The 17,654-nt window shown below is 37.7% G+C and overlaps 1 protein-coding gene across 1 annotated transcript; it reads right to left on the bottom strand.

Moving 5' to 3' along the window:
- Positions 1-192: 192 nt before the first annotated feature.
- LOC145599100 (protein SWOLLEN 1-like) lies at positions 193-16,682 on the bottom strand. The gene is made up of 16 exons (XM_081655512.1): positions 16,552-16,682; positions 16,358-16,432; positions 12,446-14,187; positions 11,848-12,300; positions 8,970-9,235; positions 8,278-8,768; positions 8,008-8,060; positions 7,807-7,914; positions 5,918-7,719; positions 5,588-5,696; positions 4,028-4,208; positions 3,832-3,899; positions 3,638-3,750; positions 2,305-3,177; positions 568-649; positions 193-495 (listed from the first exon to the last, which is right to left on the bottom strand). The coding sequence occupies exons 3-16, from the start codon at positions 14,181-14,183 to the stop codon at positions 488-490; spliced, it is 6,345 nt and encodes a 2,114-aa protein (XP_081511638.1). The 5' UTR covers positions 14,184-14,187; positions 16,358-16,432; positions 16,552-16,682; the 3' UTR covers positions 193-487.
- Between the last annotated feature and the right edge of the window lie 972 nt (positions 16,683-17,654).

Genomic DNA, 17,654 nt, shown 5'->3' with positions numbered 1-17,654 from the left:
TATATTATGCAATTATTACACCCGTAAGTCCAACCTTTGCCTGATTTACCATACCATATCTTATACTCGTGCAAAGTATATAATTTAGGGCATAATTGACCCAACACATCAACCTTATTAAAGGCCCACCCATTCTCAAAGATATAAAGCTTCGAATCCACAAAAATATACTGAAACATGAGATGACAACCATTGAAAAACTAAAATGCTATAGAAAGGCATCTTCAAGCCTTATACCAAGCTCAATCATGTACAAATGTCTTTGAGTGAGGAACCCGAGAGTAGGATCCACATTTTAAAGACCTACAATCAAATATAAACATCTACAGAGCAGATTTTACAACCAAAAACTAAACTGAGAAACTCCAGTCCTAGCTCCTAACAAAGTAACTATAAATATACAGACTGCCTGTGGACTAATAATCAATCAGTAGCCTTCTTCGCTTCCAGAATTGGGTTGAACCTCACGATAGAATATCTCCTAAAGTTATTTTCCTGTAACAATGGAGGTCAGTTTCATCTCATTAAGACATCGTACAATTTTGCACTGAGAAACAGAGAATATACCTCGCAAATTCCTCCGACCTTTGTCATGTGAAACAGAAGGCATCTTGGGAATCACCATCGAACTTTGTAGACCTTCTAATAGCTGCAAAACAATAACTTCAGTGAGCCAAGCAAGTCTTAAGCTCATGCATATTCACATGCAGCCAGCCATAAGTAAGAGAGACTTATTCAAAGTCGGTGCTCATATTTGGATGTTGAGCACCATCACGTAAGATACAAACCAGGTCTGTTAATGGCTATACATAATCAGCAAGGAGTAAGCCTTTTGGTTCACCACCAACCCAAATACCCAATCCACAAGAGAGAGGTATGCCCTTTAGTTCGGCTAGTATCGGCCCTCTCAATCTCTCATGGACCAATAAAGAGCAAAGGGAACATTCACTTTTGCTCAATTCCAAGCCTTCCTGAGACCAAATAATCACAAAGAAAAGTGTACTAAAAGCCAACAGTGCATTTTGGTGTATAAAACTACATACCAGTGAAATATACCCTATCAAAAGGCTAGGATCTTGTTTTCACTATAATGAAATCTAACTATAGGAGACAACTAGCAACACAAGAATAACACCTTTCCAGATTTTGATAATCAAACATCTGAAAGATATGTCAAATCAAAAATACTTTACAACAGGTCTGTTAGACATGTATCTAGCTCCTCCCCACTAAAAAACATCAATCAATCACCTTTTAACATTCATAGAGCAAGTAATCAAAAACACAATGTACCTTTAATCGTGCATCCCTCATATACCCTGTGCATACTGATGAATTAAAATGCACATCTGAAGCACACAGCTCAATGAGCGATTGCCCCCAGGTCCTCAACGTGCTGACATAAAAGAGGGGTACCTCCTAGCCCATTCTCATGTTAAAAAACAGTGTCCTATATTTAGTGATATTACAGTGCATAACTTGAAAATATTAGTGTTGAATATGATTCCACTTAAAATAAAAATTACTATTTTGTTCCTGAATAACCATGTATAGCTGTAACTAGGTTCCAGGACTATTATCAATTCGGTAAACCAAAGAAATGAATACTAATTTGACATTAAGGTGACAGATGACCTCCTAATGGAAGACCCCACAGAGTATAAAGATGCAGCCGTGTAGGCAAACAGTATGGTATGGATACTAGAAAAAATTAGACTCTCCAGTCTTCAACTACAGAAAACTATATAGAAATCTGAGAAGCCATAAGATTCCCCTAAATTCAACAGCTCATGTCCAGCAGATTGGACAAAAAAATGGCCACGGAATACATTTTCCCTCTTCCTACCGATAAACTAGTCTTCAATTTTGCAGCAATGCACCAAACCCCATTGCAGAAGAGTAACAAGAGATTATAGCAGAAGGCTTAAAGACCACGATTTGAAATAATATTCTAGTTAAAAGAAAAAACAAAAAAACCCGACTTCAGAGAATGTTAGTGAAACTCCATCTTCAGAGGAATCAGAACAGCTCACACTTATCCATATATTAGTGCAGAATCAAGTTTGTCTGGGTCATTATTTCTGGATCTGAAATTTTTGGTTTCACAATCTGAGGCATTATATTTTCTATTGTGTTGCGTTAAGGATATTTTAAGAACTTTCGCCAATACTATACCCACACCTGATGCAGAAATAAACACAGTTCGCAGAAATGCAGAACACAAATTCGGATACATTTTCAATCATTCTCTATGGATGCAACTATGTATGTATGTATGTAAGAGTTCCAGTATAGAAAACTTACTCTATGTGTTGGCTGGATTCTGCGATTAGATCTACGAGGCTCGGAACCATCCATGTTTGATTTATCAGTATTAGCAGAGTAGGCTTTGTCCTCCTCAATTTTACTCAACTTTCCACCAGAAGGCCCTAATTTTCCTCTATTTAGTCTATCAGGCTTGGTATTTGATGAAGGGATCTTCTTAGATCCAGTGCTCTGAGAATGAGGAAGTAAAGATGACAAAGGAGCTTCTGATGTATCTTCACAGGCATCCGAGCTGTGGTTTATCAACTTTTCTGATGTATTATCATGACCAGCAGAATCCTCCACATCAGTTCCATGATCTATCGAATTCTCAACATCGCGAGTCAGTGTAGACCTAAAGTTTTCTTTAAGAGGCAGGGTGCGATGATGAGCATTACGAGTGCTGAGAACTCTAGACTTGGCTTCAGCTGTTCGTTTTTCCTTGGAATCATTTCTTGACGGACCTTTCCATCCCCGTGAAGCAGCTCCCGCTGCTCCCTGTGGCACCAAGTATTTTGTGAATTTGACCTTGTCGTTTACTTCAATACTCTTATTGCTTTTAGTTGCAGGAAAATGTTTGCTGACTTCCATGAATTTCCTCTTCTTTCCAGTTGGCTTAGGCACTCCAAAAACTACTCCTCTAGATCCCTCCTTTTGTTGGTTTGTTCTCAAAGGTCGACGCACAGCACGCTTGCTATCATCATTTGTAGTTTTACCAATGTCAAAAGTTCTATCACTAGTAGAAAAATTAAAAGACTTTGACAGTTCATGTTCCCCCTGAGCAGCATCCACACTATTTGATTCTTTATCTTTAGCTTTAGTAGCTCGTTGTGGAATTTCTAGCTTTTGACGTTTCTCCCGTGGTGTATCATTCTGCACAAAAGTATTAACGAATCCATCAGAACGATTAAATTATGATGACAAAAATTGAATCAGAAAATATCACTCAAAATTAGCTTTATTGACAAACAGAATTTTGTCACATATTTGCTTCTGACAACGCGGAGGAGAAACTAACAAATGGAATAAAGCAAGAGCAAAAAACTCTCTATAAGGTTTGATTGATAATAAAAATAATCATCATTGCTCAACATTATTTCCCTATTCATGAATTTAAATTTTTTTTTGCTAACTACACCCTAAGTCCCTAACTTATTCCCCAAGCTACTCATAATTAAATTGTGAAGATACAGCCCTGAGGGAATGAGGTTTAAGGAGAACATCAGATAAATATCCTAAAATAGTTGGAATTATGACATTAATTCATATGATATCGCATGCTTAAGTATTCATAGGCATAAGAGCTATGCTTAGAAAATCATTAAAATAATACCTGTTCAGAAGCATTTTGTCTTCTTGAAGAGGACCATTCAATCCATTTCCCATTACTCCATGAAAGTGATGCCCGTAAATTCCACGCCCTAACAGTTGAGGTCTCTCCTTGGGCTGCAGCAAGTTTAATAGTCAGAATAAAGTAATTTCCTTAGAAAAAACAAGGCAACAATGACATATAAATACAATAAGAACCTGGAATATGGACTTTTAATGTAGTTTCATCCTTTTCATTTTTTTCAGTCACCACACCTTCCCACCAGCTGAAAAAGGAGGGGTAATAAATAAGCATAAGAACCTATCGTATTAATGACGGAGATTTGCACTAACAAAACATAGCACAACGGGTACAGCAACAAAATTAATACAGAAGCTAATGAAGATTTGTTACCAGTCATCAATCCACACATCAACTCTATCTCCAACACACCAAGCATAATCTCCAAGAGCAGCCCTGCGTCTCTTTCGTGTTTGTTGATATTGCAAAGCAGTCGAAGGATGGGCAGCACGTATAAGAGGCGCTTTATCCCCTTCACCTTCAAGAGGTACCCATTCCCGGAGATTTCCAGATCCTAAATTAAACAGTTCGCAGATGAAAACTACAATATAACAAAAAATACAATGTTGCTAAATAGATGACAGCTTAACACCTGAGAGAAAGAAGAAAATTTTTCAGAAAAACACTTAATTAAAAAAAATATATATATAAGGGTTGTAATATAGAGAAAAGTTGTTTCAAGATTAACTTCAGGAATAATATGAACAGAATACAGTGGAAATATACTCCATTCAAAAATTTATCTAGCTTCTAGCCAATATGTGATCAGCCACTGTGAAAGTTCAAAAACATTTCACAGTACAGCAATTAAAACCTAAGATTCATGCTTTAGTTATTAGGCTAATAAGTACAACTGTATTATATTAAAAATTCCTTAGTAAAATATTAGCTTTCCAAATACACAGAACCTTTATTTCTTAACAATCTAGTGCAACTAACAAAAAAATTGAATCCCTTGTATGACGAAGTTAATAAGATAAGGTACTTGATTAATCATGCTAAGTTGCTGATACTGCAACAGTATTTTTACATAGCCAACATGGAAAGAAAGGACGAAAGGAAAATGGAGGTGAGGTGAGGGAAGGAATGAGCATGCATCTTTCCGTCCAAATCATTCCAACAATGGAAGTTTGCGCAAGGTCCCTACTCCCTAGTAGGGAATGGAACATGGATCCCTCCCATTCTCTTCCCATCTCCTCCTCCAACCGCCCAAATAAAATAAAATAAAAAAAATAAAAAAATAAAAAAAAAGTCATCCAAAAACATCATCCAAGCACACAGTATCTAGCAACCAATATACAATCACAACCTTCCTTAAACTAGCACCATGTGCAAATCTCTTAGGCCCACAGAGGTGCTCATCTTTAACAACATCACATCTACACGCATCAGATGCAAAGGTTTTAGGTGTTTGCTTGAGTAGTTCTCGTAAATTTTCTTTACCTCTCAACACCCCACCGCCCCCCAAAAAAAAAATATACACATTTCTCTTGCCACTTCTTAAAAAATGACCCAAAAATAAGAGCATTTTGTGAAAAAATATGCAAAATAAGATTACAAGATATATGGTCTCCTCTGCCACCCAAAAAAAAGATAGAAAGAAAGAGCATCCGCATAATTGATGGACTTGCACATATTAATGCAAAGACTACCATCGTGACCAAGACTCTTGCCTCATTATCTAGTTGCACACGGTAGCCAAATCCTTTAACAGATGTAGGTACTAGAAGCAACTGAGACCCATATATCAATATATTCCACATTGAATCAGCACAGAGCATATATTATTCGGCAAAACATTTCATTTTCCATAGTCAGAGAAGCTCTTATCAATATTGTTTCTGCCAGGGAAAGTAACAAAAGACATAGTGTGATACGAGATATAGGGTATACCTTCCTCGGACAAAAGATCGTTGTAACATACATAAGCTTTTCCATCTTCTAAACTCAAGACATTTGCAGAGTACCAGGCAGACTTGAGGCCATTTCCAGGCTTGAACACCTTTCAAAAAGGAGAAAAAGACAGAAATAAGGAAAGCACAGAGAGGAAGCTAAAACAAGCCAATGGCCCACAAAAAAAAAAATTATTAGTGATTCTAACAAGTGCAAGTTACTCAAACAAAAAATAAGGGTAATCTAGATTGCTAAACATCAGAAAGCCAGATACTTGGTATTTTCATGCATATGCAACAAACGAGAAACGAAACTCTAATTGATACAAACCTCAACAGAAGAACCCTCCTTGAATTCTTCCTCAAGGGTACCCACTTCGCACACATTCTTAAAATTAATGGTACCCTGGGAAGCATCGGGTTCCGAAGCCACTCTGCCAGATTTTGACGCGTCAGGAATATTACGGTTTATCCGGGACCTGAAGTCCATTTTATCCGTATGTTTGGAGCCCATTATGCCAACTGGTGAACTCAGGCTGACATTCAAGGAATCATTCAATCCCTCTGTAGAATGTATATCATCCATACCTACAATCCTGGATCTTCCCATCTCTACAGACTGTTCTGCAGGACTACAGGCAGGCACATCAGCATTGTTTTCAAAACTAACAGTACCTGACTGTTCAGCATTCCCATCCCTTGCCTTTTCCGCCAACACTGCAGAAGGTTGAGATGATTTCCAGCAGCCTTCTGGACCAGCTTCAATCAAGTCGCTCAAAGGTAAAGGCTCGCCCATAGCAACAATTTTCCCAGCTTGGGACACTGCAGCTGCAGCAAGCTCTGCAGCTTTCACTATAGCATTCAAATTTTCAGCTTGTCTGGATGCTGCTGAAGCTGCTTCAACCCTCTTCTTTGCAGCTTCCTTTGCAGCTAGAAGAATTGAGCTTGATTGACTACCGACATTATTACTCTTTAAAATAGATGTTGGTGTAGCATTTCCTATATCGTGCACATCATTAGAAAATTTTCCACTGGACGGCTCCAAACCGCCAGTTTTACTGGAATTAAAAGCCTCATCAGCCATAAGCTTTGCTTGCAGTGCAGCATTACAAGCAATCTTTGCAGCCGCTGCAGCTGCTTTAGCAACTGATGCAGCAGCTGCAACTGCAACTGCTGCCGAAGCTAATTTAACTTCAGCTTCTGAGGTCAATCCAGAGTCCTTCTTCTTAGCCAATTGGCTCCATAGATCTTCACAGTGATTAATAGCAGCAGCGGCAAGATCTGCAGCATTCTCTGCTTGACTCTTAGCTTCTGCAACCTTACTCAACGTTTCTTGTGAGCAAGAGACAGCTTTTCCTGTGTCTCCATCGACTTTTTTTGGTGGTTCAATGGAAGAAACTCTAGAAGCATCAACAACAAATTTGCTTAGAATAGCATCTGTAGATTGACAAGCAGGAGGTGAAACACCTATAGATGAGGATGGAAATGTAGCCACGTCTGAAATTACTACTCCTGTTTGAGTCTCAGAGACTGAGGAGACCTGGCCAGGATCAGAAGCAGGGGCCTTTTTCCTCTTCCTAGGCTTTGAATCTACAATATGCTGCTCAGCTGAGGCCATTATCTTTGGATCTTGAAGTGGCAACACTCCTCCCAATAAAGGGCTGGAACTCACATTTTGAACAGCAGGACTAGAAGTTGTATGCTTCGCAGTAGAAGTTAACACTGCTGAAGTATCATTGACGGGAGTTAATTTCACTGTTTCAGTCATAGTCACCGGATGAAATCGAACACTTGAACTAAAGGCAGCAGTTTGTGGAGAAGCCATCCAGGGAGCTGGGAAGCATGTCTGAGGTGGCCAAGATGTATGAGCAACAAAATTTCTTAGCGGTGGAGTCTGAAAAGAATGCACAGGTGTAACTGATTGCTGAAAATCCACAACAGGGCCTTTATTCATAGCATTTGACATCAAGCTATCACGAGTTGGTGTCGAAATGTTCCAAAGTGGTGATGATAGAGGAATCATTGGATTAACAACCGCTGCAGGGGTGTCTTTGTTGGTGCCTCTACTCACAGGTGTAGCTAGCACTTTGCTTGAATGTGAGCCATGTTTAACACTATCTGAGCCTCTAGCACCTAAGGTGCTCCATATTAGCATCAGCAAAAAAAAAGGATGAACTTAAAAGAACAAGAATTAGAAAGCATTGACTCTAACTACTGTACCTGACTGTGAACGGGAAGGTGTTTCAGCAGCACTGGAACTAGATTTTTGATTTCGAACCCTTTCAACAGCAACTCGCCAAATTTGTTCCCAAGAACTACGTGCTCCATCTATAAGAGACACGTCAAAAGCAACATGTCAGAAGCCACTATAATTCTATCGACCCATGAAGCTATATTTAATATATTTGTATGAGAACCTACCAGATGGTCCAAAAGCCGAAATCATACAGGCCTCATCAGGAGCAGTCCCTTGACTGCAACAACCAAATTAACCATATTATTTCAGAAACCAGATGGTAATAAAAAGCTCTTTTTTTTTAAACCATAAAAGTTTATTTAATCAGAGTGATCTGTAATTAGATGGGCAGAATAAATAGCTTCCAAAATTCATAGCCCCAAGCATGGCAATAAATCAACATAAAGCATAGATGGAACATATAAAGAAAAAGAAAAGAAAGAGAAAGAACCAACATTAGAGATCCATAAACAAATATCTGTGCGCGCAATTGAACTTGTTGCATGTCTGTGAAAGACTGTCGAAATGAAGCTGATGGAGAGGCAGTATTGTTCAAAGCTGAAGTATTCAAATCTGGTAAACTTGATGTAGGAACAGCAACCACCCCAGAAGGCTTTTTGATACTTCCTTCAATATTACCATAGGCTTGCATTTGCCCAAACTGAGCAAGTGGACTGCTAATTGGTGAGCTCAACTGCATATTGGAAACGTTGTCAGCGTTCATGGATGCATTCTCCTGAATTGGACCCTTCAATTGATTCCCCTTCTTAGAATTCTCTTTGGCAGTTCCTCTTGCAGATCCTCGACGTCCTTTACGTTCAGATGTGCCTCTAGAGCCCCCAGGTCCACTTTCTCCATCAGATACTCGAGCATTATGGCGAGGAGTTTTCTGTAATGTCGTTCTTTCAGTCTTACCTTTGCTAGGAGGTGCAGTCTCCTCGACAACCTTATTAGAAATTTCAATAAGCAAAAAGGTAATTAGTTGAACTTATTTTTATTTTTTTTAAGGCCGAAAACATGTACCTTTCAAGGATTCTACAAAAAAAATGATCTTTTATAAACTCTTCCTAAAGAAGCTGATATTGAAAGTATGGCAATCCAATAGATACACTTGGAAAATAAAAGGTGTCATGGACCGTGGTATTACCTTGCGTTTCTCAACATCAGGGAATGGAGACCAATTCTTTGCAGGTTCTTTCTCGGTCGTATCTGGCAATACGTTGACTTTAAATGTGAAGCTGCTATCTTCCACTAATAGATCTTTTCTTTTTGGATCCTCAGAAGTGGATTGAATATCTTTGAGAACCTCGTCAGAGATATGACTCCTACCTTCCTCATGGTTATCCTTCTCCGTTTGAGATGGCTCACTTGAGCTGATGATGGTCGGAGAACCACAGGAAGTCTTATCAAATTCTGTGGAAAAAGATTTCAAATTTTAGAAAAGAGAGTCAATTCACTTGAGAAACTGTAAAAGACATCCAGGCATTTAGCTATCCATCATGGAAAGGTTTCACTTCAAGTCCACAGTAGGTGCACATTCAGATTTTCAGAACATGATGAGGACATTTAAAGAGGCCTAAGCAACAAGGTGTAAGGACAACAGGCAATAAGTGTCCAAGTTATGAGCACAGCAAGGTGCACATTTCTATGCTCAAAAACAGTCTTCAACACAACAAACTTTAGACAAACAATAAATAAACTAAAAAAATCACATGATGTGCAAATATATTAAAAAGGTCACAAAACTTTCCATAATAATCCATCAATATGACACGGAATAAAATAAGAACACGATCTTGTATCTTAAAAAAAATGAAAAGATGGTCGATTGTCACCTAACAATACACTTCTCATTTCTAAGGCAGCCTGTAGCACCCAACATATACAAAGTCTCAAAGCGCATTGGGACAACATGTGTGCGCTTCATCAAAAAGTAAATTTTCTTATTAAAAAAAAGTACTTGTGCGCCCCAGAGCGCCTAAGCACACCACATCTAAATCACCTCACCTAGAATAAAGAATAAAATTAATATGCATGGCCCAGATCCCCAAACACCACAGTGTCTAGGCACGCCATTAATACACTGGTTGCGCCTGGAAATCACCCTTTGTGCTGCCGTGTATTAGCTGTGTGCTTATTTAAATACTAATCAACACATTTTTAGTGCGCGGTTGGATGTGCAAATCACCTATTCAAGGTCCAATGTCCAAAACTTCCAAGCTTTCACAAAATTACCTCACTGAAGGAAGATAATACCAGATAAATAGTATTGTATATGGGAGTAAGAAGCATCACAGCAGTTCATTCTTGCTGCATTGTTAAACTCAAATAGTAAGCAAGAAGCTAAGGAAAATTCCGATAAGCTTAAGAATATTACCCTGTACGAAAGAATCTGTCTCCATTCCCCAACTAAGACCATCTCCAATGGTGAGACTCATTGAAGTTTTTATAGGAGAGACAGAGAGAGAGAGTATATGTTAAATAAAGAATACCAATACGTTGGTATTTAAACATAGATATCCAAAAAGAAAGTTGCTAAGTTTACATATTCCACTTTAAGTCTCAATTGACAAATATGTGGGCCCTTATCAATAATAAATATTTTTTTTTTAATTTAGTTTCTAGTCACAAAAATCATTAATAAAAAATATAAAAAAAAATAAAAAAGAAATTGGATATGATGGGTCATATTGAAAAGTGACATTAGTATACTTAAGAGAAACACACCATTGGGATATTATATATCACATGAGTTGTAACTTGAGAAGTGGGTTGAGCATCACCATTGGGTGTGAAAAACAACTCATCCGTAATTCAATACTCAAAGTTGAGTCTCACCATTGGAGATGGTCTATTGAAGTTTGAAAGACGAAAGGCTCCTATTAATTGCATAATTTTTTTTTACCATCAGCATGGAAAACAATCAAAGATAATATACAAAAGCAGGTAAATTGATCCACAAATGATAGAAAGCCAACAAAGAATGCTACCAGCTGACCCCATTCCTTTTATGGTCAAAGGGTTCAGGTTTCATTCAAAGGCTACAGTATAGCTGGAGTGAAGTGCAACTTAAAAAATAAGGCAGCCAATTCCTCTCCTTTTTTTGTTTATAAATGAGAACTAAGGCGTAATATTGGCACTTGGTTCTTTCATGTTGCAACACAGGAGAGCTGCACAAGTATTAAAGAGACAGCGTGATGAGGAGAGGCAGAGTGAGATATTTGTTGGGGTGCTTTTTTTTTTTTTTTTTTTTTTTGGGGGGGGGGGGGGGGGAGACCTGTGTGATGCCGAGAGAGAGAGCCAAAATCCAAAGGAAGTAACTTTGCAACTGTTTTAAATTTACCAAATTTCCTAAAAAAGAAAGTATTGCTACATATATAATCTGAGGGAGTATTCATTAAATTATCAAAAAAATTATATATAGAGACACAAAACAAGGCATGGCCCCAAAGTGGGTATAAATTTAAAGGAATATCTCAATGTGTCTAAAATCAATGACATCCCTTATAAAAAAAAGGGGGAAAAAAAAAAAAATCAGTCTAACAATATGTAAAACATAAGAATGTTTTAACTAAATTCACATAGGGAAAGGGTCAGGACCAAAAAGGTGAAAGGAAGAAAGTAGATTAAAACTAAGGAGAAAGAAGTGCACTATAAATTAAAAATTATCTAATATAAAGTAGTACATATGAAAAATTTCCAAACCCTCCATATCACTTGTCGGCAATTTTAAAGAGACCACGAGATATTATACTCAAGGTGTTTTTACAAATACATCCCACAAACAAACCGTAAGCAAAACCCAATGTAGGACTTATTCATCGAAATGAAGTGTTCGTCAAGATTGTTGAAGGATGCTGTCAAAAAACCTTTTTTTTCCTAATACCAACCCAATATGGCCATGTGCTCCAACAAAAAATGGATAAAGCTCTAAAGGAACCAGAAAAGTAACTAAACAGACTACTCTGCAAGGAAATTGACAAGATAAAAAGGACCTAGCACAATTACAAAATAAACATACAAACCTGAATTTGGTGCAGACTCCCTTTCTTCCTCCTTAGACATTGCTTTCTCATGATTTTCACCGCTGACCAAATGAGTATCAGCACTCTCCTTCAAACTTGACTTCATATTGCTATCAGAAATAACCTGTAGATGATCTGAGTACAAACAATTCACAGCTTCTGCTGATGAATGTTCACTGCTGCAAACATCATCAATTTTATTTACAGGTTGCAAAGACTTTGCAGCCATTTCAGAAATCCCATTAGAATCATCAGCCACTCTAACTTCAACATTAGAAGTGCTATCAGCTTCAGCTCCTATATTTGTATCATTAGATTCTTTCGTTCCGGCTTCTTCACAATCATTGGCTGAATGGTATAATCCAACTGCTGTAGGCTCCCTTTGTCCAATTTCAGGGCAATCATCTAGTGCAGTGGAAGCACTGGTTGTTGCGAGAGGAGAAATGTTTTTTGCTGAATCAAATGAGCTTAGGTTAGCATATGAAACTGTTTAGGGCCATAACCGATAGCAATTCATCGTACAAATATTGCCTAAACACTTGTTAAATATGTTGAAATACAATAGTGTCAGCACATAGTATCATACGCTGTGTGGTACCTGATTCCGGTTCGCCTATTTCAAGAGATTGAGTTCTGTGGTCATATTTTGCAGTTCCGGCATTCTCAGACTCAATATTCCCAAGTTCAGTAGACACTTCTTTTTCTGCCTCTTTTATTTTACAATTATCCTTCTCACTTGCAGAAAAATCAGCTTGCCTATGAACTTCCTGAATCCCAATGGAAACATCCTTATCGTGAGAAAATACATTAGCGGCAGATTCATCTCCAGTGACTACAGACTCTCTATGACATCCTTCAACATCTTCGGTATGCTTGTGATCAGCAGCATAAGACAAAACTGCCACATCAGATGAATTACCTAGATCAGTTTCACCAATAAAATCAGTTTTTTTCACTGAAACTCCGCTGTCATCATTGGAAAGCAAAGGCATCCCAGACATACTCTCATGATTCAATGGTAATGCTGATACATTTTCCTTGTCATTGTCCTTTTTGTGAGGCAACTGCACAGTAACATCCATATCTTGCTCAGCACTTGCACAATGTCCAGAATGTAGGCTGCCTAACTCAGCAGGATGCAGGGTAAAATCCATTGATGACCGACCCGGATGATCGTCAAATGGCTCATTCACCTCATTACTTGCAGAAAACACATCCTCACGTCTCGAAGTCTGATTTGAAGTGGAAGTGTTTTCATCATCTCCTTTCAAAGATTTCAGCTCAGACTCTCCTTTAACTGAGTTATCTGTAGAATCTCGGAAAAAATGATGGCTTGCTTCCTGACAGTCCCTTCCAGATTCTGAAGTCAAACTAGGAGAGTTGCTCACAGTACAGACATTTATACTAGTGACACCTGCCTTTCCTTCCAAAATAGCAGTGTCTTCAAGTGCAGTCATGCTGGAAATCTGACTTTGTTGTCCATCATTACTGCAGCTTTCATGAGAATCATTAAGTCTTACTTGTTGAGGGGGTTTTAAGGTGCCCATAATCCCAATATTAGGAGCGACATTATTAACTTCATCTACCAAACTCAAAGAATCTCCTACGGCCCCAGAGTTCATAGTCTTCTCAACAGATATTTGGGATTCTTTTATTTTTTCACCGACACATAAATCATGATAAGAATGCACAACTTCATTAGTTGATGTTCTACCATTGTCACACAAAGCACTTTGATTGATATTACTAGAATCTCCACATGCAGATTCCATCTGTGCATGGGTAGCTGAAGGGTCCTCCAACTGCCCTACCATATGCCTTCCGGAAGCAGGAGAATCTTCAAGAACATCACCAGGCCGTAATGCAGTATCAGGGTTATCATTGCTTTCTTTTAGTGTAGCACCTGTTTCCCCATCTTTACTCAGAATACCTTGATCGTGAGTGGCATCCGATTCTGGTAAAATCGACGTCCCAGGCATCATCTCTTCCTGACCAACAGATTTTAAAAGCATTTCAACAGATTCTGAGGATGTTGCCTCGGACCAAACATTATTTCGTCTAGATAAAGAGCATGAATCAGCTGGAGTTGAATTGAACTCCATTCCATTACTGTCTCGAGAGAAATCTTCTATCCACTGGTTATCTTCTTGACTTTGGATACCCAAAAAAACCTCAGTTTCAACTAGACTATCAAATCTCAAATGTCCTTGAAGGCTGTCGTCAAAATCAAACTTTGGAAAATCATATGGTCTTAATGTGGAAGATCTAGATCTACCTTCACCAGCTAACTGAAGATTATGGCGCGAAGTATCATTGTCATCATAATCCATTGGCATATCCCTGTGTCACAGAAACTGTGAGGGACAATTCCACAGAAGATTGACTAATGCACTAAAGATCCAAGTATACATATTGAATTCAAAAGGAAAAGCATGTGCAAGCCACATCAAAACAGAAGATAAGACAAAATTTAAAATCTATAAATCATGTAAGCCTGCATGAAGACTTCATAGCAGCTAACGTATTCCTCATCGCACTTACTTCAATCCAAGTATTCACACAAATTTCAAAAAAAACAGTAAATAAAAGGAATTAGATCTAATATTTATTAAATAAATTTATTTAGTTTTAAACAGCCTACGCGCGGTCCCACTATGTAATCACAACCTTCAGAGAAAGCGCAACCAGGATATCTCAAAGAAAGTTGAACCCATTAGAAGAGTCAATTGATGATCCACATCTCTGAAATTTCCTTAATTTTGCTCTGATCAATCTCTAATGTGTTAATACAAAACATTGTGGTCGTTATGTGGTTGTAGGAAGTTACACTACCCTTAAATTTGTAATTTCAAGGATTTTCACTTCACTTCCTAGTAAGTGATCAAAATTGTTTGATTGGCCATAGGAAGATGAAAGTCCCATGGGAAGTTCTACTTCCTAGGCGAGGCTAAGTAAGCTGTAAGCTAATTCTCCTATTTTGTGGGAAGTAGAATTTCCTAGGAAGTTCTATGCTAGCACCAACCAAACAACTTCTTGAAACTTAGTTTCCTAGAAATTTGTACTTCCCGTGCATTAGACAAAACAATATCCTTATCTACAAACAATAAAACTGCCAGCTTTTACAGCAATAAAACTGCCAGCATTTCTCAGTAATCATGGTAAGGAAACAACATAACAAGCTAATATGATTTTTCTCCTGGTAATTTAATCAAGGATAAACCTCAAAGATTTTTGAAATATGCTACACGCCTGTCCTTGATTCCTTGTTTACAAACCAAACAACAATTATGGTAATGGGGTTAAGAAAAGGGGAACTTTGTTTAGCTCCTAAAATTTCAGGGAGCTAAGGGTCTGTCTAGCCATATTTTATATGAGCTAAGGGCTCATTGGTACAAGCAGCCCAAAAAATAAAACAGATAATTATGAAAGTCATGTTTTATATGAACAACTTTTCTCCTTTTCTTTAAGCTACTTTTATGAAGATAACAGACAGATTGATCCAGCACTCACAGGAAAATACAATATACATACATCTTTCGCCTGTAAAATTTAATCCTACAATTTTAACATAACCTTTTAGATTAAATAAAAATTTCAAATCCAAAGTTCTCACCTACCCCTTCAAACTGTGGGAATCCTTAATCAGAACTTCAAACCATCATTTGCGCTTAGATAACATACTATTCGGTCTTTGAACAAATTAAACAAGTTGTTTATTAATTGTACCGTGTATAAAAAGGTTAGATAGACTAAAAAAAATAAGTATATTAAACAGCTGAAACGAAGAGTACTCCGTACAAAAGAAAGAGCACAAAGTTTTTTCCAAACAGCAGTCAAACTTACTATTACCACGATAGAAGATAAATATCCAAATCCAACGCAATCAAGGTTCTCATGCTGTGACTCGAATGGTAACTAACAAATAAATTCAACTTACTATAGTAGAATTCACTGCATTAAGTATAGCAGCATATTAAGGAAAAATACCTTTCCTTCAAAAGAAAACAATGACGAACCTATATAGGACTATCCTTCCTAAATACCCAAACCAAAGCAATACACGTGAATTTGGGCACTCGGCACACCAAAAGAAAACTCCCCAATTTGGTCTATAAATCTACAATTCATCTAAAATCTAAGAATGCAACATATATCTGCACATGTGCACACAGTTACCTTATAACTTGATTCAAAACCGAAACGAAAACTTTCAAGAGAAATTAATTATAGATTCCCGCAAACTCGATCAAAGCGAATTTAAAACAACCACCCTTTTCCAACCTAGTCGCAATTCATTAGTTAATACTTCTACACTACACTAATAGCAGTAGCACTAGCAGCAGTGTAGTATAAACACTCAGGACAACCAAATTCGACGAAAAGACGGCATTTTTCATTAACAAAAGCGCCATTTGAAAGTGAGAAGTGAAATCAATCCCAGCGAAATTAGCGTACGCTTAAAAAGGAGAAATGAACAGTACCATAACAAATAAGGCAGTAGAGACGCTACCTCCCTCCATTCGGCGACGAAATCCAATCCGTTGAATTCAATACTCTGCTAATCGAACAATCATCAGCCAAAACCCTTGAAACAAACAATCAACAAAAACAAAATTTCTAGGGTTAGCCGCAAAAACTACCAAATTCAAACTCAATCTACAAATCATTAACAAATGAATTGAATAAATATAATAAATTAGAAACCCTAATTCAGTCACCGGAGTAGAAGAAGGTTCCAGTTTGCGGCGGCGAAGACGGCGGAGCTCCGGCGAAATCGAGGAGAGAGAAAGTGAGTGTGAGAAGGGGAAGAGAGAGAAAGTATTTGGTGAGTCGTTTTCGATTGGAAAATGTTAAAATGAGAAAAAAGGAGGGAGAAAAGAGGAAATAAAATGAGTGAATAATATCGAATTTGAAAAAAGTGAGGAAAATTTGGAAATGATCTAACGGTGGAGAGATGAAGAGAATAGGACACGTGTAAGGGTGTGGATCGTTGGATGAGAAGTGTGAGGAAAATCAATGGAGTCAACTTTGATTAACAGGGCGGTGACGGAGTTGTGTAAATGACGGTGAGAGAGTGATGTGGTGGAGGGTTTTGATTGGGCGGTGAGAGGGGTTTGGTGACTGGGGTGTGAGTTTAGGGTTTTAGTTTCTCCGTAGGTTTTAGTGAGTGTAGTGACTCTGTGTCTTGTTGATTCTTGAGTTATCCTATAGGGGGTATCACATGATGAGCACGTGGTTTTGGATTGGTGGATGGATCACGTAAGTCTTAGCCTCCTAGGACACCTTTTTAAGGTTTGAGGGGGTCTTGTCAATCCTAATTTCTAAATTTTAAAAATAAAAATAAACTATAGGAGTAAAAAATATTAAGTGGGAAAAATTAAATTAGAAGACTTGTCGGCCTAATCGTGGACAATAATGAGAAGATACATTTAGAAGATTTGAACTTTAAAAACTTTACCCATAACGCTTTTAAATGCATCTCTTATAAATCTATAATTACACGTGCGCTAGTGTGTAGTTTCTGTTGTATAATGAGGCGACGATTTAATAAAGAAGTGTAAAATCTAACTAAAGTACTAAACTACAAGTTATTATGGAACATATGAATTCAGGGTCAGTTCTGTTCGACTTAATTTCAATTCAATTCAGTTCAGTTTAGTTCAGCTTCATCTAGTTCACTTCAGTTCCTATTTTTCTTCTCTCGTAAACATTTCAGCTCTATTCAATTTAGCTCAATTAGTACAATTCAGTTCAATTGTTTTCAGGTATATCAATAAGTCAATTTGCCATGACAATTTATGTTATAC

The sequence above is a fragment of the Chenopodium album genome, chromosome 20 (assembly GCF_948465745.1).
Source record: "Chenopodium album chromosome 20, dcCheAlbu1.1, whole genome shotgun sequence".
NCBI classification, from domain to species: Eukaryota; Viridiplantae; Streptophyta; class Magnoliopsida; order Caryophyllales; family Amaranthaceae; genus Chenopodium; species Chenopodium album.
The sequence above is the reverse complement of the archived record's forward strand: the minus strand, read 5'-3'. Positions and strand labels throughout refer to the sequence as shown.